The following is a 22,993-nucleotide window of genomic DNA, read 5'->3' on the forward strand; positions in this document are numbered from 1 at the left end:
TTTAGCTACTTTGACCGAATTTGATAACGTTCAAAAGGAATTTCAAGACACTTTTGATTAAATTAAATTAAAAGAAGAAGTAAATACCTGCACTCCTACTGAATCTAAAGCGTCAAATTTCATCAAGCCGCAATTGTCCATCCCAGTATTCTCTGGAGACATGGAGCAATGGGCTTCCTTTAAAAACGTATTTGAAGCAGCTGTACATAATTGCAAAGACTTTTCAAATGATGAAAATACTATCTACTTGTATCCTATTTACGTGGAGACGCCTTGTGCTTAGTTCAAAACTTTGCTGACACTGAAAATGCATACAAGCTTGCCTTCGAAAGTTTGCATAACCGATATGACAACAAACGCTATCGAGCTTATGCCTTATACAGCAAAATCACAAACTTTCAGCCGAAGGGCAGTCTTGTTGAAGTACTTAGACATTTTGCCATTGAATTAGGCTCAGCTAAGCAATCACTATTTAATTTGAAATTGAACCATGCTGATTTCTTAATAACAATGATTTGCCTTCAGAAATTGCCTAACGCTGTAAGAGCCAAATTTGAGAATTCTTTGGGCCCTGACGACTTACCTGCTTTTGACCACCTGATGAAATTCATTTCCAACCAAGAAAAATCGCTGGAGGTAACCGCCATCAATGAGGTGAGCGAACAGTTATCTAGTGCTAGTTACACCGCTATACCAACCGCAAAAGTGAAGACTGAAGATCATTCACAAGTAGTAAAACCGCAATTTATTGAAAACAAAAGTGGCAGCAATCTGTGTGTACTATGCAACATTCCTCATCCATTGTACAAATGTGAGCGCTTTAGGAAGGAACCTATCAACAAACGAATGGATATTGTCAAGCAAAACCGCAGATGCTTCGGATGCCTCGGGTCCCACCTCAAAGCCAAATGCAATTCACTGTCCTCTTGTCGTGCATGTAAATCAATCCATCACCATACCCTGCTATGCAAAAATAATGAGAGTTCACAATCCTTTTTAATTGCTGAACGCCGACCAGATCGCTACCCTTCTGGCTCTCATAATAGGCCTACCATATCTAGTTACCAACCAGCTTCCACCTCTGGAGGTGCTAGCTGTCGCTCCCCGCCACCAGGATTTGAACCAATGTCAACACAGCGGTTTACCGATGACATACACTCATCACAATATGTAAGTAATTCATGTTGTACCGATTCGAGAATCCCGCAAAACACGGCCAGTCCCTCACGGTCTTCTTCGTCACCTTTTGGCACAGCGCCTGTGACCAATATCTCAACCCCAACCCGCAGCTCATCCACCGGCATGCCGGACACCTTCAGTGGCTGTGCACAAGTGAAAGCCGTACTCGCTTCTGCTTTACTGGGCACCGCTATCGTTGCCGTTGTTGATCAATACAACCGATCACAATTACTACGTGCTGTATTGGATTGTGGCTCCATGAGATCGATTATCACTACCTGAGCTGCCCAGCAACTTGGTATCACCATCATGCCCGCACGCATTCAGATTAATGGTATCTCTGAACAAGCGACCGCTATAAAAAGTACCACTCATTTGACACTGCTATCTCGACCGCAGTTTAACACCTTTCTCCAAACTGAAGCCCTTGTCTTAGAGCAAATAGCTGGTGACCTACCCGCTTTTCCAATCAGCAGTGAGCTCAAAACCTCACTTTCACATTTGGATCTCGCTGACCCTGGTTTTGACCAACCCAATAGGATAGACCTCTTGATTGGAGCTGACATTTATCCTAATGTATTTGTTTCTTCCGCCAATGCTATTATACCAGGAAATCCCGCTGCCGTCGCCACTATATTTGGCTATGTTCTGAGTGGAAAGCTAAATATTGAGGACTCGCCTGCTCCGCTTCATCAGATGCAACTTATCTGCACCATGTTTGCTCGCGAAGAACCGCTTGCTGAGGTCATGAACAAGTTTTGGGAGACTGAAGATGTCCAAATAAATGCGAAACTCTTATCACCTGAAGATGAACTCTGTGAACAGCTCTATGAGTCCACTACCTACCGCAATGATGAAGGCAGATATGTAGTCGCACTCCCCTTCAAGCCTAGCGCGCCTGTTCTTGTTTCAAACCGCAAGCAAGCTTATCGAAGTCACCTTGGATTATTAAAACGCTTGGAAAATTCTTCGGAACTAAAGAAGAAATACGACAACTTCATGACAGAATATCATGAGCTTGGCCATTTGGAACTTGCCAAATCCGCTTCTGACTATGTGATTCCACACCATGCAGTTTTTAAAAATAAGGACCCCACTCAGAAAATCAGGGTGGTGTTTAATGCTTCCAGCAAGGATACCAATGGGCATTCACTAAATGAGAATTTGTTACCAGGGCCAAAACTGCAGTCCAATATTATTCAAGTATTGACCAAATTCCGCACTTACAAGTACATTGTCCTTTCTGATTGCAAGCAGATGTATCGCCAGATTTTGTTAAGGCCTGAAGACTGCTGTCACCAACATGTTTTTTGGAAACCTAATTATCATGAACCTGCAAAAGAATTTGAACTTAAAACCGTAACCTATGGGCTTACTTCCAGTGCTTATTTAGCGCAACGCACATTGCAACAACTTGTCAAGGATGAAGGAGAAGCATTCCCTCTGGCAAGTAAAGTTTTAACAAGTCAAACTTATGTTGATGACCTGCTGGGAGGAAGTAACAATTTTTCTGAAGCACAAACGCTTATTTCTGAACTGATTGAGTTATTGTCGCTTGGCTCCTTTGAACTTCGGAAATGGAACTCTAATACTCCTGAATTGATCGCTAACTTGCCTGCAGAGTTTTTGGAAAATCAAGATTGTATGTTTGATGACAACGCTACTGCAAAAGTTCTTGGAATTGTCTACAGCCCGCTCGCGGACAACTTTCGCTATTTCATTTCTCCTTTTAATGGGCAAATCACTAAAAGAACCGTTCTATCATTCATCGCTCGAGTCTACGACCCCCTTGGGTGGCTCACTCCTCTCATAATGCTGTTCAAGCTATTCATGCACACGCTGTGGTCTCAGCAATTAGCTTGGGACACTGAGGTTCCAGCCTCACTTCGAGCTCATTGGGAGCTGATTACCGCTGAAATTTCCCGTTTGGACAATGTTGTAATCCTGCGTTTACTCGCCTGTAACCGCTCTACTACCCGGCTGCTTGGATTCGCCGATGCCTCCGAAAAGGGGTTTGCTGCTTGTATATATATTCATGAAGAGACTGAAAATAGATATGTTAACTGCCGTCTCATAGCCGCCAAAAGTCATGTCGCCCCGCTGAAAACTATGACAATTCCACGCCTGGAATTGATGGGTTGTTTGCTGCTTGCTTGTTTACTATCCGCCATCTTACCTACGCTGTCCGAATATGATTTACAAGAAATTCAACTCCACACTGATTCCAAGACTGCCTTGGATTGGATCAACACACCCACATACAAATTGCAGATTTTTGTTGCCAACAGAGTACAGCAAATTACTCAGTTAACAAAACTTGAGTCATGGCATCACGTTACTTCTGCTAACAACTGTGCAGATATTGCTTCGAGAGGCTTGACTCCCGCTGAAATCGTCTCCTGCCATGATTGGTGGCACACTACCAATGCATTTCGTTGTCTCGCCACTGACTTTCCCGTGTCCAATCATCTTGTTTCCAACATTGTACCTGAGATGAAAACTAACCCGCTGTACATTCTCGCTACTGTTGAAGAACCAATTGAGAATCGTTTGTATACCGCTATAGAACGTGTATCCAAATTTGGAAAGCTATGTCGTATTTTTGTCTACATACTAAGATTTGTCAACCGCATCAAACCAGCCCGTTATGAATATTGCTGCAAAATAGTCAAACAGATTGAAACCTGTGAAACGCCTGCCTCAATTGACACCACCGCCTGTGAAGCTGAAATAGCTAGAAAACTCATTGTTCATGTTGTGCAACGGGATAAATTTCAGAAGGAAATAACAGAGTTGAAAGCTGGAAAATGTCCTTAGCATCTACTAACGTTGCAACCGTACATTGATGATTACGATTTGATACGCTTATCTGGTCGTCTTGAGCACGCTCCGATTTCTAGTGAAGCTAGAAATCCATTATTGCTGCCGAAAAATGAGCATGTATCCTCACTCATCATTCGACACATACATCTTCAAAATTGTCATGCCGGTCCCCGCACCACACAAGCAGCTGTTTGCCAACAGTATTGGATAATCTCTGCCCGCAATCAAGTTCGCCGCATAATACATCAATGTGTCATTTGTAACCGCTTTTGCCGCACCAACCTACAGCAACATATGGCCCCGCTACCTGCTGAACGAGTCACCGCCAATAGACCATTCAATTTAACTGGCTTGGACTTTGCTGGTCCTTTCTCATGCAAAACATCTTTATTGAAACGCACACAAACAACAAAAGGTTATCTGTGCATATTTGTATGTTTGACCACCAAAGCTACTCATCTAGAGTTCCTGTCCTCGATGTCTGTCAACAACTTCATCGCCGCTCTACACCGATTTATTGCCCGCAGAGGTGCGCCGCACACTCTGTTTTCAGACAACGCTAAGACTTTCACATCCGCCGCAAGAAAAATGTATGAGTTAGAAAAACTCTTGAAGACGATGCCCTCTGAAGTGAAGTGCTTTCTGTCTAACTACGGCATAAACTGGAAGTTCATTCCCCCTTATGCTCCGCATCAAGGAGGCATATGGGAAGCCGCCATCAAATCTGCCAAAACACTGCTACACCGCTGTATTGGGGACACAGCTCTTACATACGAAGAGTATGACACCATTTTCGTTAGAATTGAAAGTATTCTAAATAGTCGACCACTTACAGAATTGTCCTCTGAACCTGCTGAAGCTGCCTCCGTGCTCACTCCCGGGCACTTCCTAATTGGTAGACCTCTGGTCCAAGGAGTACCTATGCACCTTGATCAATCGCACAAAATGGAAAACTGCTGAAAGAAACTTGCAACTTAACGATTTGGTCATAATCAAATCTGTCAACTCCTCTCCTCTCAGCTGGCCGTTAGGCAGGATTATTGGGCTACACCCTGGTAAAGATGGACTAGTACGTGTAGTCACTATCAAATGCGCATCTGGGAACATTGTTCGAGACATACGCAAAGTTCACCGCATCATTTGAAACCTTCTACAAGTTACCGCACACACCGCATGAAGACCGCCTCGCTCACATCCGTGAGGATTGTTACTGTCTACACCGCCGTTACTGTCTACACCGCCGTTCCTGTCTACACTGCTGTTTCTGTCTACACCGCTGCTCCTAGCTACACCACTGTTCCTGTCTGCGCCACCTTTCTGGTCATTTGTGCAACGCTCTCACTGTGTATTGTCACCGACCTGCTGGAGATTGTTTCCACCGCTATGAAAAACTGTTCGTTTTTGAGGGGGGGGTATGTAACCGCCAATATAACTTCGGCAGTTTCCCTCTTATATCTGTCGGTAAGTTGGCTGTGTGTTTTGAATCAACCGCGCTCACCCATGGCCATCTAACATGCCACTGCCATCAGCCGCAATGATATCGCCAAGCCCATTGTAGATGGCACTGCTCTCTCTCTCGGCTTGTTCCACTCCCCACTACTTCTTCGCCCGTTTCCGCTTTGTCAAGATGGCTTGTTCTAAAACGTGCACTAACGCTACCAATTTTTCCTCCCTTTGAAAGAACTTATAAATGTACGACCTCTTCGCTGCGACATGGGCCCATGTTTTCCCCCCAGCCAGTGCAAGTGATTTCTTATTACAATAACGTGCTACCGCCTACCCGAACGAGAAAACCGCTGTTACAGTCCACTGCGAACCCGCCATCCTTGTACGAGAAGCTTCTTAAAGGTAACGACTTTATTTTGAGCTACTAAGTAACGTGATTTGAAGCCCATTACATTGGCTCTAACAGTTTTGTATAGATTTGAATCTGAATGTCTAGGATCCACTAAACAGTCTACTAAATTCATCATTTTCTCTCCACAGGAGAAACGTTTGAAGCTGGCTTCAAATGATGTCACCACATTATTAACATATGTAAATTATATATTTATATATGTATGTCACGTGGATTGAAGGAGCGTTGTTTGTGACGTTGTTTGTTGATTGAAGGAAGATTCTATTTTACTATTTAAATAAATCATAATGTAATTTACTTATCCACTTCGAGATTTACATAGTGATAATAAGTAGGAAATGAAATGTTTAGCAAACACTTCAGTTTCTATGTAGGCCTACTGTATTGTATTCTGTAGTGTCTTATTTTTTACTAAAGTGATGAAGTATCAGAATATACTATCATTCAGCATTGTTATGTATTACTTTCAATGTCATTTTTTTCTCTTTCTTTTCAATAATTTAAAATTTGTTATTATTTTAAATAAGTAGATAACTTAACTATTGTTTGTTTTTAATCATATTATTTGTATTTATTTTTTCGTATTGTTATAATACTTGATAGAGAGTTAAGTGTAAGAGAGGGTCGACTGCGCCCAAACTTCGCTTTCTAAGAAAAATAAAGGCAGTCATTCTATTCTATTCATGTCACATAATATATATGTATATATATTAAAAAAACAGATGACATCCAATTTATTAGAGCAAATGGAATGCCTTCATCTTCATGTGTAGGCAACACACCACACCAACCTTGTTCCTGTGAGACTGACCTTGTCTCTGTGACACTACTCTTGTTCGAATGGGACTCTACCCCTCTTCTTGTTCCACTGACACTACTTGTTCCAGTGAAACAGACCTTGTCTCTGTGAGACTCACCTTGTCTCTGTGAGACTCACCTTGTCTCTGTGGGAACTTGTTCCTGTGAGACTGCCATTTATAAAACTACTTGTTCCTATGAAACTTGTCTCTGTGACACTAATATCGTTCAAAAACACTACTTGTCTCTGTGAGAACTTGTCTCTGTGATATGGACCCGATATTGTAAGTAAGCATGGTTTAGCATTGTACGAAGCAGACAAACAGGAAGCATTTAATTCAATTTCTTTCCCATTTTACAAGGTTTTAAATCCCAATTTTGTTCTTGGCGACCAGCTTAGAATGAGGACACCATTTAAATATATAAGATGTTTTACACAGCTACGAACAACTTCGAAGTTTGGTTTTTACCTTTATCTAGAGAACCGTGGAATTTACATAGATAGTACTGAGTACTGCCCGCTTTGTAACATGCGGGAGGACAAAACACCCACTCATGTTCTTGTACGCTGCCCGATGTATGTAGAAATAAGACAACAGTCTCTGAATAAATATGTAGCAAACATAGTTAATTATGAAGATAAAGCTCTAGTTCTCCTTTCAAATGTAACACCAGATAAAATAAGAGATATTTACAAATATATTACTAAAGCAATTAACGTGCGAAATTACATCATAGAGACTACAGAATGATCTTTTATTTATTTATTTATTTTTAATATCATTGTAATTTTTTATTAATAATCACAAATATTGTTGGAACTGAAGGGTTGTTTTACAGGTTGTTTATAAAGTTTTAGTAAAAGTTGTTGGTGCTTTTGAGGAGCTAATGTCTAGTCAATATTCAATATCTGAAAGATAGTGTATTGTTTTACTAGTACAGCTTTTTATGTCACGGTGACTTGTAAAATTACTCCCCCATATACAATCAATGATATTTTAGTAGCTTTAAATCTGTGTTCTTGTTATTTTTAAGGAGTCTACATCAAACTATTTCATTTCAATAGTGTTATCCAGAATTCGAAGAGGAGATGATCAATTGTGTTGATGTTGTAATTGTAATTTATGTATTGTTAGTGTGCAACTCTTTGTATGGGGCATGGCCCTTATGACAAATAAAGCTTATTTATTTATTTATATCATGGCTTCTACTGGAACAAATCTTATGAAAAAGGTATCAAACCAATGTGCTTGGTATGAATTTTCAGAATATGCAGTTTATAAAAAATGTACTCAAATTATCTCATCCCCGAAATTTATAGACTGACGTACAGCCGCCAGCTGTAAAATATAAACACGACCTGGAAGATAAAGAAACCTTAAGGGTTTGAAAGGTGAAATAACTGAATGGTTATCATGGCTAACATGGTATATCATTCTAAATATAAGTATATCAGAATTTTCAAAGTTAATAATTTTTTTACAGTTTTAAGTAATTAGTGAGTGTTATTTTTTATTCAATTTGGTTTGTAAACAATCTAAATTGGAACTTTTCTGTTTTCAAATGTTTGGACTGGAAATTGGACCTGAATTCAAGCGTATGGAACATAACCTACTTTTTGGACTATTTATAGTGTATGAATCAAAATTCGGGGAAGAAACAGTTTTGGGCTGTGTATATTAATCCTTCCCCAATCATTTTAAAGAATTGTGTCTTGTTTATCAATAAATAAATAATGTGCATAGCTTGGTGCCCTGATATTGAGTTATAATAGCTGAAATTATAGAACAATAGTGAACTCCTCATTATTTCTAGCGTATCAAGATCTTGATCAAAAAATTTAAAGTCGACTAAGATACAATTAGCCATAGTAGATAATAAAAATCAGTTGTGAGTTTGAGATTTCCGAATTTTGTAGGTTCCAACTTTATGAAATTTAAATAGAAAATGAATACCTAACGTAGATAGAATTTTTTTAAACTTATAAAATTTGAAACAGAAACTGAGTAATCTCAATGTAACTGGAGGGGGTTTCCAATGGTTGGAGGACTACCTCTCAAACAGAACTCAATATGTCGAGTTAGACCATCACAAAGAAAACAGCATTATCCAGTATAAATCCTCACCCAGAGCAGTAAACAGAGGTGTGCCCCAAAGGTCTATTACGGTCTATACTCGGACCACTCTTATTCCTTATATATATAAACGACCTCCCATATGAAATAGATAGCAGAAAAAAGTGCATACTGTTTGCGGATGATACTACTATACTTGTACCACATAAAAATCAGGAGCCAAATGTAACAATCGAAGCACTGAAAGAAGCCACCCAAAAATGCAATAGACTGGACCTCACTATAAATAAACAGAAAACAGTACACATAAAATTCCAATCTACAAACTGCCGTGCTACCAATTTTTCCTTAAACGGTTGGAATAGCATTCCACCTATTAACCTAAGGATAGTTGTCGGCTCCAATGAAATAGATTCTTGATAAATTGTGAATGGATCTATTGCCTATGAATGAGAAATCCAGTTTTCAGAGCAAATTAACTTATAATCTTCAGATGAATTTATACAAATACACAAAGAAATATATTTTAAGCCTAATTATTTTTAGAGTAACTATGAACTAAAATACTTATCTAGTTTACAGTTGAAACACAGTGGCTATTGGCTTGAAGATACAAACAGCTAAATCTTAACAAAATAGAACACAAAAATTTGTATAAAACTCAATTTAAAACATTAATAAACGAAAATGATTCAGAGCAAAACTCCACAACAACACGCTTAGCCAGCCATTTTTCTAGAGAGGGCTGAACAGGAAAAAAAACCTAAGTTGCAAGTCACAAAGCCAACGCCTTGTTCAGTATAGATTTTACAGACACGTCACCAAAAAATTATAACTTACAAGTTTAGAATTCACATTCTACATCTGTTCTCAATAAAACTTTATTTTGAAACTATTATTTAAAATTTTTATATATATCTCGATTTAAATAAACCATTTATCTATTAATTTTGTTAACCCTGCCTCGGTGACACCATGGAACAATGCAACAAACATTTACGATAATAAATTCTCCGTCAAAAAGTTTGTCCGTCTATTGATGACTCTGACATTTACTATAAAGTTTCATAGATCTCGAATTGAAGATTCGATTCCAATGTGAGAAAAAATGTAATATTACAAATACCCCCCTCTTGACATAAAAAAATTTTACTGTTTGAAAATTAAAAAAAAAAATTTACATTGACCCTAATGAAAATTGTTGAAATTTAAATTTGAGAACAGTAACAATTTTTTCTAGAAAAACATTACATGTCATCCAATAATATTGAAAATTATTATAAAAATTCATCAATAGCGTTTGTTATATGTTTCCAAACAATATCTCAAAATATAGAATATCAATATTACTTTTGATTTAGCTTTATAATTTAAAGAAAAATATCTCAACAGAAAGTTTAATATGTAAAGAATAGTTTTTTGAAATTGCACATAAATTTAATAGATAGAAAAATTTAATTTTTATTGCATAAAAAAAATTTAGTATGTTGAATGAAAAATTTATTATTTTTATTATTATTTTTTTTTTAAATGAATTGATGAATTGTTACATTTAATTTTCACATAGAATTTCAATAAATCAAAAAATGTTCATTTCTTTCACTATTGACACGGTTGATTTTATTGATGCACATTTTGGAAAACAGTCCGTTAAGGCACTCAGTATGATTTTCAGTTAAGTGTGACTCCAATGTGATGACGTTAGTGTTGGGCTGATCTGGATGCACGTAGTGTTGGACTGATACTTGTAGTCGACTGATGCATATCAAACTCAATACAGGTGACATCTCAGTTAGCATTGCCTCATGCTTGTAGTAGACGGCTGCATACCAAACTCGATACAGGTGACATCTCAGTTAGCATTGCTTCATGCTTGTAGTAGACGGCTGCATTCCAAATTCAATACAGAGTCACGTAAATTTTGTATCATATTTGTAATTATACAATGTACATTTCAGGCTTGAAATGACAATGTAATTCGTTTTTTGGAAAAGAGATAGACGCTGCATACAGGATTAATTTAGGTGAGGATTAATTTAGGTAAGGTTTGGTTTTTTGATATTTTCAGCTTTCAAGGTTTAGAGTTCTGCATACAGGAATAATTTAGGAGAGGATTTTTTGAATCAATTCTTTCATGATACTGTGACTGTTCTTCTGAATTCAAAGTTGCAAATGTGAACATGGATGACAATTACCTCCAGGTAATGTAGTAGTGTTGAAGTTTGAGATACAAAGTCAGCAATAAGCGTTGACATTGTTATTGGCGTATGCTTTGGTGTCGGCATTGATTTTGGCATTGGCATCAGCATTGGCGCAGGCATAGGCATTGGTATCAGCATTGGCGCAGATATTGGCATTGGCGCAGGCATTGGCATTGATTTTTGTTGTTGGCATCAGCATTGGCGCAGGCATTGGCATTTGCGCAGGCATTGGCATTAGCATTGGCGCAGATTTTGGCATTGGCGTAGCTATTGGCATTGGCGCAGGTATTGATATCAGCACAGGCATCGGCGTAGATTTTGGCATAGTTATTGGTGTTGACATTGGCATTGGCGCAGGCATTGGCATTGGCGCTGGCATCAGCACAGGCATTGGCATCAGCATTGGCGCAGGCATTGGCACAGGCATTGGCATTGGCGCAGGCATCGGCGTAGATATTGGCGTTGGCATCAGCACAGGCATTGGCATCAGCATTGGCGCAGGCATTGGCATTGGCACAGGCATTGGCATTGGCGCTGGCATCAGCACAGGCATTGGCATCAGCATAGGCGCAGGCATTGGCATTGGCACAGGCATTGGCATTGGCGCAGGCATTGGCGTAGATATTGGCGTTGGCATCAGCACAGGCATTGGCATCAGCATTGGCGCAGGCATTGGCGCAGGCATCGGCGTAGATATTGGCGTTGGCATCAGCACAGGCATCGGCGTAGATTTTGGCGTAGTTATTGGTGTTGATATTGGTGTAGATATTAGTGTAGGCCTCAGCGTAGATTTTGGCGTAGTTATGTCACACTAGTTCGAAAATCACCCAAATGTTCTTAACACTCTTCATGGCATTCACTTGTTGCTGATTTCGAGATTCACATGATAACTATTTCAATGTTCATGTCTGTGCTGTACCTGTTATCTTAAAATGCTTATAAACTAAAAAGAAAAACTTGATTAGGCTATCAATACAATCTAATACACATGAAAATTATTTTTAAGTATATATGAAATTGAAATTTGTTAACATCTTATTATACAGTCAGCAATACATAAATTGTGAAATATGGAGATTTCAATATAAAAAATATAATTTCATTTCCATTTATCCATTGTTCAAAATAGAAATAGAATTTCATAACACCCTGTATCATTATCAAAATTGTAAAAAACAAACATCAGATCATCACAACAAAATTAATTTCAATATATATATATTTCAATAATTTCAGACAATTGATCTTCTATTCACAATCATTTCATAATATATCTGCATTTCATTATCATTTAATATAACATTTCATTTATAGCAAGTTCATTCCACATTTATGATTTATCATTCAGGGTTTCAAAATTATTTAGTTTTAATTTTGTTTAAAAATTGTATAAAAAGCAAATTATTTAATATTGTTAATCATCGTTTGTTGGATACTATAGTTTATTTCGACTTTTCAATGTTCTAAACACAAACTACATTTCATGACAAAACTTTACTATCAAACATTAAACAAGAAACCATTCAAAACATCAATAATATTTTGCTTCAAAGGCAATCAATATTCATAATTAATCATCATTTTGCATCTATGGCAATCAACATTATTAATCATTATTTTGCATCTATGGCAATCAACATAAGTAATCAACACAAAAAATATTATCTCATTACTGCCTCTCTAAGTCATAACCTCTGTTATTCCTTCTTTAGGCAATAATGGGTTTCCATCTCAAAAAACAATCACATACCAGCAAAATTCTAATCAACAAACCCCACTAAAAACTCTACATACACTCCAGCATCCATTTCAAACGATAATCAATCATATCAAAATTTATAGAACAAACAGTTTTAAAATTTGAAAAAAAAAATATTACAAAACACTTTAGAAAAATTTTAGCCTTTAACTCATTTCAATTTATAATATAACACAACGTTTTTATTCAATGAAAACATTATTATTCAAGCTAACTTTCATTAATACATCACATATATATGGCTACAGAATTCATTAATACTTTCAAATTTTGAAGTTTATTTATTATAATAACATAATTTATAATTTAAAGACTGTATAATAAGAACAAACATTTCAAGATTATAATATAAAGATGATCAAGATGAATTAATGGGTAAATAAGTTCCCTAAAAAATACAAAAAAGAGAAATAGAATACTGGGTAAATAAATTCCCTAAAACAACATACACAAAATTGATATACTTCACATAAGTGATACATGATGAAAAAATATGCCACAAGCAAACAATTATTTACACTACAATGGATAGATTTTAGAAAAGTTAAGTTTTATCAACAATTTAAAGATTAGGAAAATAAGCTACTATTTCAACTTCTAATATTATTTCAAAAAAAAAAAAAATACAAATTTAAATGACTATGGACAAGATTGGTTAAGATATGTATCATAGAAGAAATTTACTGAATATTACACAAAGACAGGAAAGAATCGAAAATTGAAAAGATTAAGGGCCAAGAAAAATAGGCTACAGGAAAGAAAAAAGACACAATTATGGACTCTTACCATACACTGTGTAGCGATTATGCTATTCTGAATCCCGGCATGACACAGGATTCCTAATCATTGTGTGTTGGGGAATACCCTTTCATCATGTGATTCACTGTCATCATCTTGTAAATAAGCAACTTGAAACAACCTTTGAATACTAATACATCAATGGAAACTTTGTGCTTTGTTTTCTTCAAGAACATGATTTTATTATTCATGGGTTCATTTGTTTCAACCAAGCCGTTTTGCCTACAAAAGTTAGTCATGTTCACTTGAGAATGCATTGCATACACCTTTTCAATTCTCAGTTGAAAGTTGAACTCATCAACTTGACTCAAAGCAAGATTCATTTTGTTTACATTTTTCCTAACCTCTACAGAAACCTGTCTCATGTAATCATTCACTTTGTTTATAGTTTTCCTAACCTTCAATGTAGCAATATTACTTTCATGATAGTTGACTTTCAGTGAAGACAACTCCCTACCTACTTCTTTACTCAATTTTACTATCTCATTAGGGTTGACTTTTTCAACAACAGTAACTAGGCCTACATTGTCAGAAACTTGAATGAGTTGATCTTGTATCTTAACACTACTATTATCATGCTTCAATTTGTTTTCATCTTCATGACTATCTTTCAATGTTCCATGTGCATTTTTCAATAGAAGGTTTATACTAACCTGCTCTAGTCTAATGCTAGTACATTCTTGCTTCATATCATCAAACCTAGCATTTTGATTTTTAAACATTTGGTCTAACTTAGCATTTTGCTTATCAAATTTAGCATTTTGCTCATCAAATCTAGCATTTAACTCATCAAACCTAGCATCTAGCTTATCAAACCTTTGTGTTAAGAATGCTATAAGATTCAGATCATTTTTAATGTTTGCCATTTTGTAATATGCACTGATTCATTAAAACTTGATCTCTCTTGAACCGACTTCACACTCAGCAACAAACCATTCATAACCTATCAAGATATCTATCCACTAATAATTTCTATAACCAGGGATTTCATGGTGTACCATTTGGGACATATTTATTTTGTACTTCGGTCCCACCACAGGGGTAACATTTGCCGTGCTACCAATTTTTCCTTAAACGGTTGGAATAGCATTCCACCTATTAACCTAAGGATAGTTGTCGGCTCCAATGGAATAGATTCTTGATAAATTGTGAATGGATCTATTGCCTATGAATGAGAAATCCAGTTTTCAGAGCAAATTAACTTATAATCTTCAGATGAATTTATACAAATACACAAAGAAATATATTTTAAGCCTAATTATTTTTAGAGTAACTACGAACTAAAATACTTATCTAGTTTACAGTTGAAACACAGTGGCTATTGGCTTGAAGATACAAACAGCTAAATCTTAACAAAATAGAACACAAAAATTTGTATAAAACTCAATTTAAAACATTAATAAACGAAAATGATTCAGAGCAAAACTCCACAACAACACGCTTAGCCAGCCATTTTTCTAGAGAGGGCTGAACAGGAAAAAAAAACCTAAGTTGCAAGTCACAAAGCCAACGCCTTGTTCAGTATAGATTTTACAGACACGTCACCAAAAAATTATAACTTACAAGTTTAGAATTCACATTCTACATCTGTTCTCAATAAAACTTTATTTTGAAACTATTATTTTAAATTTTTATATATATCTCGATTTAAATAAACCATTTATCTATTAATTTTGTTAACCCTGCCTCGGTGACACCATGGAACAATGCAACAAACATTTACGATAATAAATTCTCCGTCAAAAAGTTTGTCCGTCTATTGATGACTCTGACATTTACTATAAAGTTTCATAGATCTCGAATTGAAGATTCGATTCCAATGTGAGAAAAAATGTAATATTACAAAACAATAGCCTGGAAGTTTCCCAAAATAGCCAAACCTCACATACAAGATTCTTGGGAATCATCATCGACCAGAACCTAACATGGTAGCCCCACATTGAACAACTAAGTAAGAAGTTATCGTCTACAATCTATGTAATTCGACGCCTGACAAGTATAACAGGTGAAAAGACAGCACTAACTGCATATCATGCCCTGTTCGTTTCACACATGAGATATGGCATAGTGGCCTGGGGCTCAGCATCACAAATACACCTCAACAAAATACTAATACTACAAAAGAGAGCACTTAGAACTATTCTTGGAATGAACATAACAGAGCACTGTAGACCACTCTTCAAAAAATACAAACTACTCACCGTGAACTCTCTGTACATCCTGGAAGCAATGATTCTGGCAAGGAAAGCTAAACCACAACAGCGGGGCGACAAGCATGGATACAGAACAAGGAATTCCAAAAACATAGACCTTCCACAACACCGACTGAAAAAATATGAAAACTCACCAGCCTATGCGGGAGCCTACTTCTATAACCTGCTACCAGCTACCTTGAAGGCCCTGGAAGACGAAAGGCTCGTCTCTGCTACATTGAAGCATTATCTGACAGCCAGGTTCATAAAAATTTCTGCCAGTAATGGGGAAAGGGGAGAACCCATTGCCAGACCTTCAGTTTGTTTGTAGAAATTATTGTTAAACCTGAAAAAACATAGTTTGGTACATAGTTTTAGGCATTCCATGAATTCATGAACTTGACTTTCACCAATGTCTGTTTGATTGAGGATGTCTTTTGTTAATTCTTAATATTAACAACATTCTTAATAGTTCCAAAGACAAAATCAATCCGGAAGAAAAGAGTGGAGTCTACAAACTAAAATGCAGAGACTGCAATGCACAGTATGTAGGCCAAACTGGGAGAAAATTCAAAGACAGAATCAAAGAACACATTAATTCATTAAAGAAAGGGAAAACTGACTCCAACTTTGCCAATCATTTGATAGAACAAAACCACAACTTGACAGAAAACTTCACAATAGAATTTTTACACATCACCAACAAAGGTAAACTACTGAACACCCTTGAAGCCATGGAGATCAGAATCCTTGAAAATGACTCTTCTTTAATTAGTCTAAATGATCACACAAACTTTGAGTCTCTAAAAGTATCCAGTTTTTTCTTATAATCCTATTAGCTCTCATTTCACAATAACTTGCCTATTTCTCTTGAACCCTTTGTTTTTAATTTTTTGTTTCTATTTCTGAGTCATCTCATTACATAGTCAGTATTATAATCCTTGTCCTTATTACATCAGATAGCCATTTATCAATTGTTTTTTCATATTACATTTATTTCTGCTACTTTTCTTTTAGGTTACCCAACTCCAAATCTCAACACCCTCCCCCCTCCCATGTCAAACATTTCATTTGGAAATTGTTATTACACAAATTATATCTCATCCTTATATTAATTAATCATATGTATTCCATTAAATATTTTCACTATTTGTTTGTATGTTTTAATACTGTAATAGTACTTAGTTTATATTTTTATCAAATAGCCAACCTTTGTAAATATTGCCACACCTGTAATGTGAAAAATAACCTTTGTTTTTAATTTTTGTTTCTATTTCTGAGTCATCTCATTAAATAGTCAGTATTATAATCCTTGTCCTTATTACATCAGATAGCCATTTATTAATTGTTTTTTCATATATACATATTACATTTATTCCTGCTACTTTTCTTTTAGGTTACCCAACTCCAAATCACAACACCCTCCCCCCTCCCATGTCTAACATTTCATTTGGAAATTGTTATTACACAAATTGTATCTCATCCTTATATTAATTAATCATATGTATTCCATTAAATATTTTCACTATTTGTTTGTATGTTTTAATACTGTAATAGTACTTAGTTTATATTTTTATCAAATAGCCAACCTTTGTAAATATTGCCACACCTGTAATGTTTCCCATCTGCTTCCTGTCAATATCAGCTTCAGTTGCCACTGAAGATGTTGCCATAGGCAACGAAAACTAGTTTTGGTGAATAAAAATGTTATAGTGGAATTCGACAAAATCTTTTTTCTTTTTCCTTTCTTTATCTTAATATGGAGAAGTTCCACAATATCTCTGATAAAAGTGTTAAATTTATTAAAAGTGCTAGTCTAGTGCAACAGAAAAAACTCTATTCTAACCTGAAACTGAAGTTTGGGATTGCAGAAAGAAACATTTGGTTTAACAATGAATGTTTAAAGAACTCTCTAACACCGAAATATGTATCCTTGAAGTGCAACAGTAAATGTGAGTCAGCTACAAAAACTCTAATTAAGGCTAAGAACATTTGGTTAAAGAATGAAGTTAGCTTCTGGTACAGAAGAAGGGACAGTTACAGTTTTTACCTGTTTGTTGTCCACACACAATTAGTGAACAAGCTGAATTCTTGGGAATTTGATACCTTTGATTATATCACAAGAGAGAGAAACTCTATTAAATTAAGACAGAAGTCAGAAATACAAAAGAGGAAAATCAGGAATTTACTACTTCAACAGGGTAAGGTTATGAGACCCAGTTCTAATTCTCAATCAAATGATACCTTCAAATTTGCAGACAGTGTAATAAACCTCTCCAATACAGTTTTCAACTCTGCAGAAATGAACCTTTTGGGAAAAGGAAAGAAATTTTGTATTGACCAGACCACAAGCAGGAACATACAACTCTTGGCAGCCAACATTGACAAGTATGGGGAAATATCCAAAAACAAACTTCTGGGTGCCAAATGTGCCAATGTGATGAAGACATCAACAATTGATCATAGAACTATTTCATCCAAGACCCAAAACAAACAGACCCTCAGATCAATACAACAAAAAGTTTCAAGTGATGACCTCATAATAACAAAGGCAGATAAAGGAAACTCAACAGTCATCCTCAACAAGGACTCCTACATTAAAAAGGTGAATGACTTCATGGAAGAAAACAGCTTTACTCCAATTCCTCAGGACCCTACCACAAACTACAATAGACTAGTCAAGAAGACCCTCAACAACTGTTCAAACCTCTTCAACAATCAATGGGACATCAAGAAAATCACAGCCATGAACCCTCAGACACCACGATTCTTTGGACTACCCAAAACTCACAAACCAGGTATACCCATTCGACCTGTAGTATCAGGTATAAACTCTCCTACCTCTAAACTAGCATATAAACTCAATAGCCTTTTCAGAAACTTCACTTCTTTCAAATCCACATATTCAGTAAAAAACTCAAATGATCTTGTCAAAAAACTGGAAAACTTTAAATTACAAAACACAAACAAATTAGTATCATTTGATGTCAAAAATCTATTCACTAGTGTCCCAGTTGCTGAAACCTTGGAATTAACAAAAGACATCCTCAATCAAACAGACATTGGTGAAAGTCAAGTTCATGAATTCATGGAATGCCTAAAACTATGTACCAATCAAAATTTTTTCAGGTTTAACAATAATTTCTACAAACAAACTGAAGGTCTGGCAATGGGTTCTCCCCTTTCCCCATTACTGGCAGAAATTTTTATGAACAATTTTGAAAAGGATATCATGGACAAGGAGAAGAACCCACTGGCAGACAAGCTGGGTTACTGGTACAGATATGTAGATGATGTTCTATGCCTGTGGAGGGGCACTGACAGACAGCTTGAAAAATTCCATAACTACCTTAACAAAATTCACAAAAACATACAATTTTCTATGGAAAGAGAGAACAATGGAAAAATAAACTTCCTTGACCTTTCCATAGAAAGGAAAAATGACTCACATACATTCCATATCTACAGAAAACCTACTGTTTGCAACACCCTCATTCCCAACAATTCATCACACCCCTTGAGCCACAAATTAGCTGCATTCAATAGTCTTTTGAATAGGTTAGTTTCCATCCAAATGGACAAGGTTAGTTTTCAAACAGAACTAAACATAATCAAACAGTTGGCAATCACTAATGGATACAATAAAGAAGTAGTCAACAACATTTTAAAAACCATATTAAATAGAAAAGTAATCAAATCAGTATTTCCTAACCCCAAACACAAAACTGACAATGAGACCTGGCTTACTCTACCTTACATAGGTAAAGTTTCAGAAAAAGTTGGTCAGATCCTCAAAAAAGAAGGCTTTAAGGTTGCCTACTCCACCAAACCTTTACTTAACAACATTCTTAATAGTTCCAAAGACAAAATCAATCCGGAAGAAAAGAGTGGAGTCTACAAACTAAAATGCAGAGACTGCAATGCACAGTATGTAGGCCAAACTGGGAGAAAATTCAAAGACAGAATCAAAGAACACATTAATTCATTAAAGAAAGGGAAAACTGACTCCAACTTTGCCAATCATTTGATAGAACAAAACCACAACTTGACAGAAAACTTCACAATAGAATTTTTACACATCACCAACAAAGGTAAACTACTGAACACCCTTGAAGCCATGGAGATCAGAATCCTTGAAAATGACTCTTCTTTAATTAGTCTAAATGATCACACAAACTTTGAGTCTCTAAAAGTATCCAGTTTTTTCTTATAATCCTATTAGCTCTCATTTCACAATAACTTGCCTATTTCTCTTGAACCCTTTGTTTTTAATTTTTTTGTTTCTATTTCTGAGTCATCTCATTACATAGTCAGTATTATAATCCTTGTCCTTATTACATCAGATAGCCATTTATTAATTGTTTTTTCATATATACATATTACATTTATTCCTGCTACTTTTCTTTTAGGTTACCCAACTCCAAATCACAACACCCTCCCCCCTCCCATGTCTAACATTTCATTTGGAAATTGTTATTACACAAATTGTATCTCATCCTTATATTTATTAATCATATGTATTCCATTAAATATTTTCACTATTTGTTTGTATGTTTTAATACTGTAATAGTAGTTAGTTTATATTTTTATCAAATAGCCAACCTTTGTAAATATTGCCACACCTGTAATGTTTCCCATCTGCTTCCTGTCAATATCAGCTTCAGTTGCCACTGAAGATGTTGCCATAGGCAACGAAAACTAGTTTTGGTGAATAAAAATGTTATAGTGGAATTCGACAACATCTTTTTTCTTTTTCCTTCCTTTATCTTAATATGGAGAAGTTCCACAATATCTCTGATAAAAGTGTTAAATGTATTATTAATCAACTTGTAAAGGGTTCGATCAAATTCATTATCTGCTACTGTCCTTAATTGTGTATTCATATCAATGAAAGGTTTCATCCATCTACTTTGTTCGAATTTTATACCTCTGTTCCTTTTTTCAATATCATACCCAATTCTAAGTAGAGTTTTAGATTATCAGAATACATTACATATTTTTCTTTGTTTGTGAATGTTGTTATTAGTTTCTCATATCTACCAGTAGGTGGTGTTTCTTTCAAGGGTGCTAGAGGGAAACAATTGTGTGTGCTTTGAAGGTGAGAGGGGTATTCCAGGTCCACTTCCAACATGTACTCTAAACTTGAATTAGTTATTTTTCGAGGATCAAATTCTTCTATTTCTCTTTCACTCATCCATTCAAATTTTGAATGTGGAAGATTCCCAGACATACCCATGGCATACAAATTATTACAATCCCAATAGATTATATATGTTTCTGGCTCATTTATGTTGAAATTACTCATATATCTATTGTTTGCTTTTGGATATCTCTTAGGAATGACACTTATCCCACCTCTTATTCCTTTTTCAAAGAATAGGTGCATATCAATATCAGTCAAGAGTTCGAGCTCTACTCCTGTAATTTTCAACATAGCAAACCAAGAATAATGTGGAAGAGAGAAGAAGTGAGCTGGGTCTAGATTATAGGTAAGCATGAAACTTGTTCGAAAATTCTGAAAAATGTCTGCTAATAGAAGAATGTCTGTTTTTAAGTAAAGGTCATGGTATTCAGCAAGATTTTTTATGTTGAAATACTTCCAAATGTTCTGTGCATGCTGATATTCTGTCTCAGTGATTTGACTGTCGGTTAGTCTACTGTAGAATTTATCAATAGTAGGTAATTTCGTTTCTTGGAATCGCTCAAAACTATTCATATATTCGTATGGGTAAAATTGTTTTGTTTTCAATAGGTCTGCTTTGTTTGAGGAGAAATGTTTTGATAGCAGATCAAATTTTGAATTGATCTCAGCCAATTTCTCAAGAGATGAATTCAAGAAATTGAGAGAATCAATAAATCTTAGTGTATCATTCAATGTTATAGAGATAATTTCCTCACTAGTCTTGGCAATACAGCTTATTTTGTTCTTATAATTAGTCAATGCTTGTATTATAAAATGTGAATCATATCCTGAAAAATTATGAACCACTACTGGTGTCTTTTCAACTTTTTCTGCATTTAAATTACAATTGTTGTGGGCTGCACCCAGGTACATCCCATTTGAATGTGAGTGGTACCTAACCCTATCAAACAGTGAACGTTTATCACATAAGCAACACAATGTTTCCTCTAAGAACTTTCCATTCTCTTCAGAATCAATGGTCAAGGGGATATTTTGTTCTAATTTATCTTTCAGAATAATACCATATTCATCTAATTCACCTATAAATTTCTCAATTAAGGTTTCAGATTCTGTAAGGGAATTTGCTCTTACAATTTTAGGACCACAGTGAATATTTCCACCTTCATTCACAATAACATATCCATATCCACAAGGAATGTGTTCTCCATTGATGATTAGACAATCAAGGACTGCATAAATGATATAGGGAACTCTAAGTGTATAGGAGAAATTTTTGAATGTTAAAATCTCATGTCCTTTTTGTGGCATTTCTACTCTCTGAGTTTTCCCCAGAGAGCATGATTCAATATGATTGTTCAATTTTTGTAGGGCATTTTTTCTAGTAAATCGATGAAAACAGTGTGGACATATTTCTACTTTATGTCCATGTTTAGTGTAATTGGACAATAATCTTGATAGATTTTTTACAAGTGTATAATGTTTTTTATCTTTACTTGATAATAATAATAGTGTAATCTTGTGCTGCCGATCTTTATTTTTTGATATAAGTAATGGATAGAAGGTATGATTTTCATGAGCAATAACATTTATACATATCATTGGGTTTTGTTTTTTGAATTTTGAAATATCTTCCAGACTAAGTGGGAAATTTAGATCATTGATATTGATTAGATTCAATAATTTTTTCAAGTCTCCAACTCTATTAATCCTCTTATTATGGAAGAAAGCTAAGACAGACCAAATAAATGAAAGACTTTCATCACTTTTCACATTCACTATAGCTTTCTTATCTGTTATGAACTTTGGTATAGGAATGAATGATGATTCACTTAAATTCAAGGAACAAAGTCTAAACAAATTCCTCACCAGAGTATAGTGTTTCTTACCATTTGATTCTAAAAGTAAAAGCGTAATTTTATGCTCTCTCTGTTGATTTTCTGATGTAAGTAATGGATAGACAATTTCATTTTCATATCCAACAACATTTATAGATATAGTTGGGTTTTGTTTTTCGAATTTTGAAATATCTTCCAAGATAGGTGGGAAATTAAGATCATTGATATTGATTAGATTTATTATTTTTTCAAGTCGCTAACTCTATGATGTGTTCTATTATTATGAAAATAAGCTAGAACAGACCAGACAAAACATAAATCATCTTCATTCC

At 35.5% G+C, this 22,993-nt stretch overlaps 2 protein-coding genes across 2 annotated transcripts; both read left to right on the top strand.

The window, feature by feature from the left end:
* Positions 1–1,488: 1,488 nt before the first annotated feature.
* LOC120354548 lies at positions 1,489–3,996 on the top strand. The gene has a single exon (XM_039441890.1). It carries the CDS (start codon positions 1,489–1,491, stop codon positions 3,994–3,996), a length of 2,508 nt encoding a protein of 835 aa, XP_039297824.1.
* A 300-nt stretch (positions 3,997–4,296) lies between these two features.
* LOC120354549 lies at positions 4,297–4,962 on the top strand. The gene has a single exon (XM_039441891.1). It carries the CDS (start codon positions 4,297–4,299, stop codon positions 4,960–4,962), a length of 666 nt encoding a protein of 221 aa, XP_039297825.1.
* The last annotated feature ends 18,031 nt before the right edge of the window (positions 4,963–22,993 follow it).

Source organism: Nilaparvata lugens, chromosome X (genome assembly GCF_014356525.2).
Source record: "Nilaparvata lugens isolate BPH chromosome X, ASM1435652v1, whole genome shotgun sequence".
Lineage (NCBI taxonomy): Eukaryota > Metazoa > Arthropoda > Insecta > Hemiptera > Delphacidae > Nilaparvata > Nilaparvata lugens.

What these genes read in the sequence shown, in the direction of transcription:
- LOC120354548 (XM_039441890.1), top strand. Translation starts at nt 1,489, where the DNA reads ATGCCCGCACGCATTCAGATTAATGGTATCTCTGAACAAGCGACCGCT.
- LOC120354549 (XM_039441891.1), top strand. Translation starts at nt 4,297, where the DNA reads ATGGCCCCGCTACCTGCTGAACGAGTCACCGCCAATAGACCATTCAAT.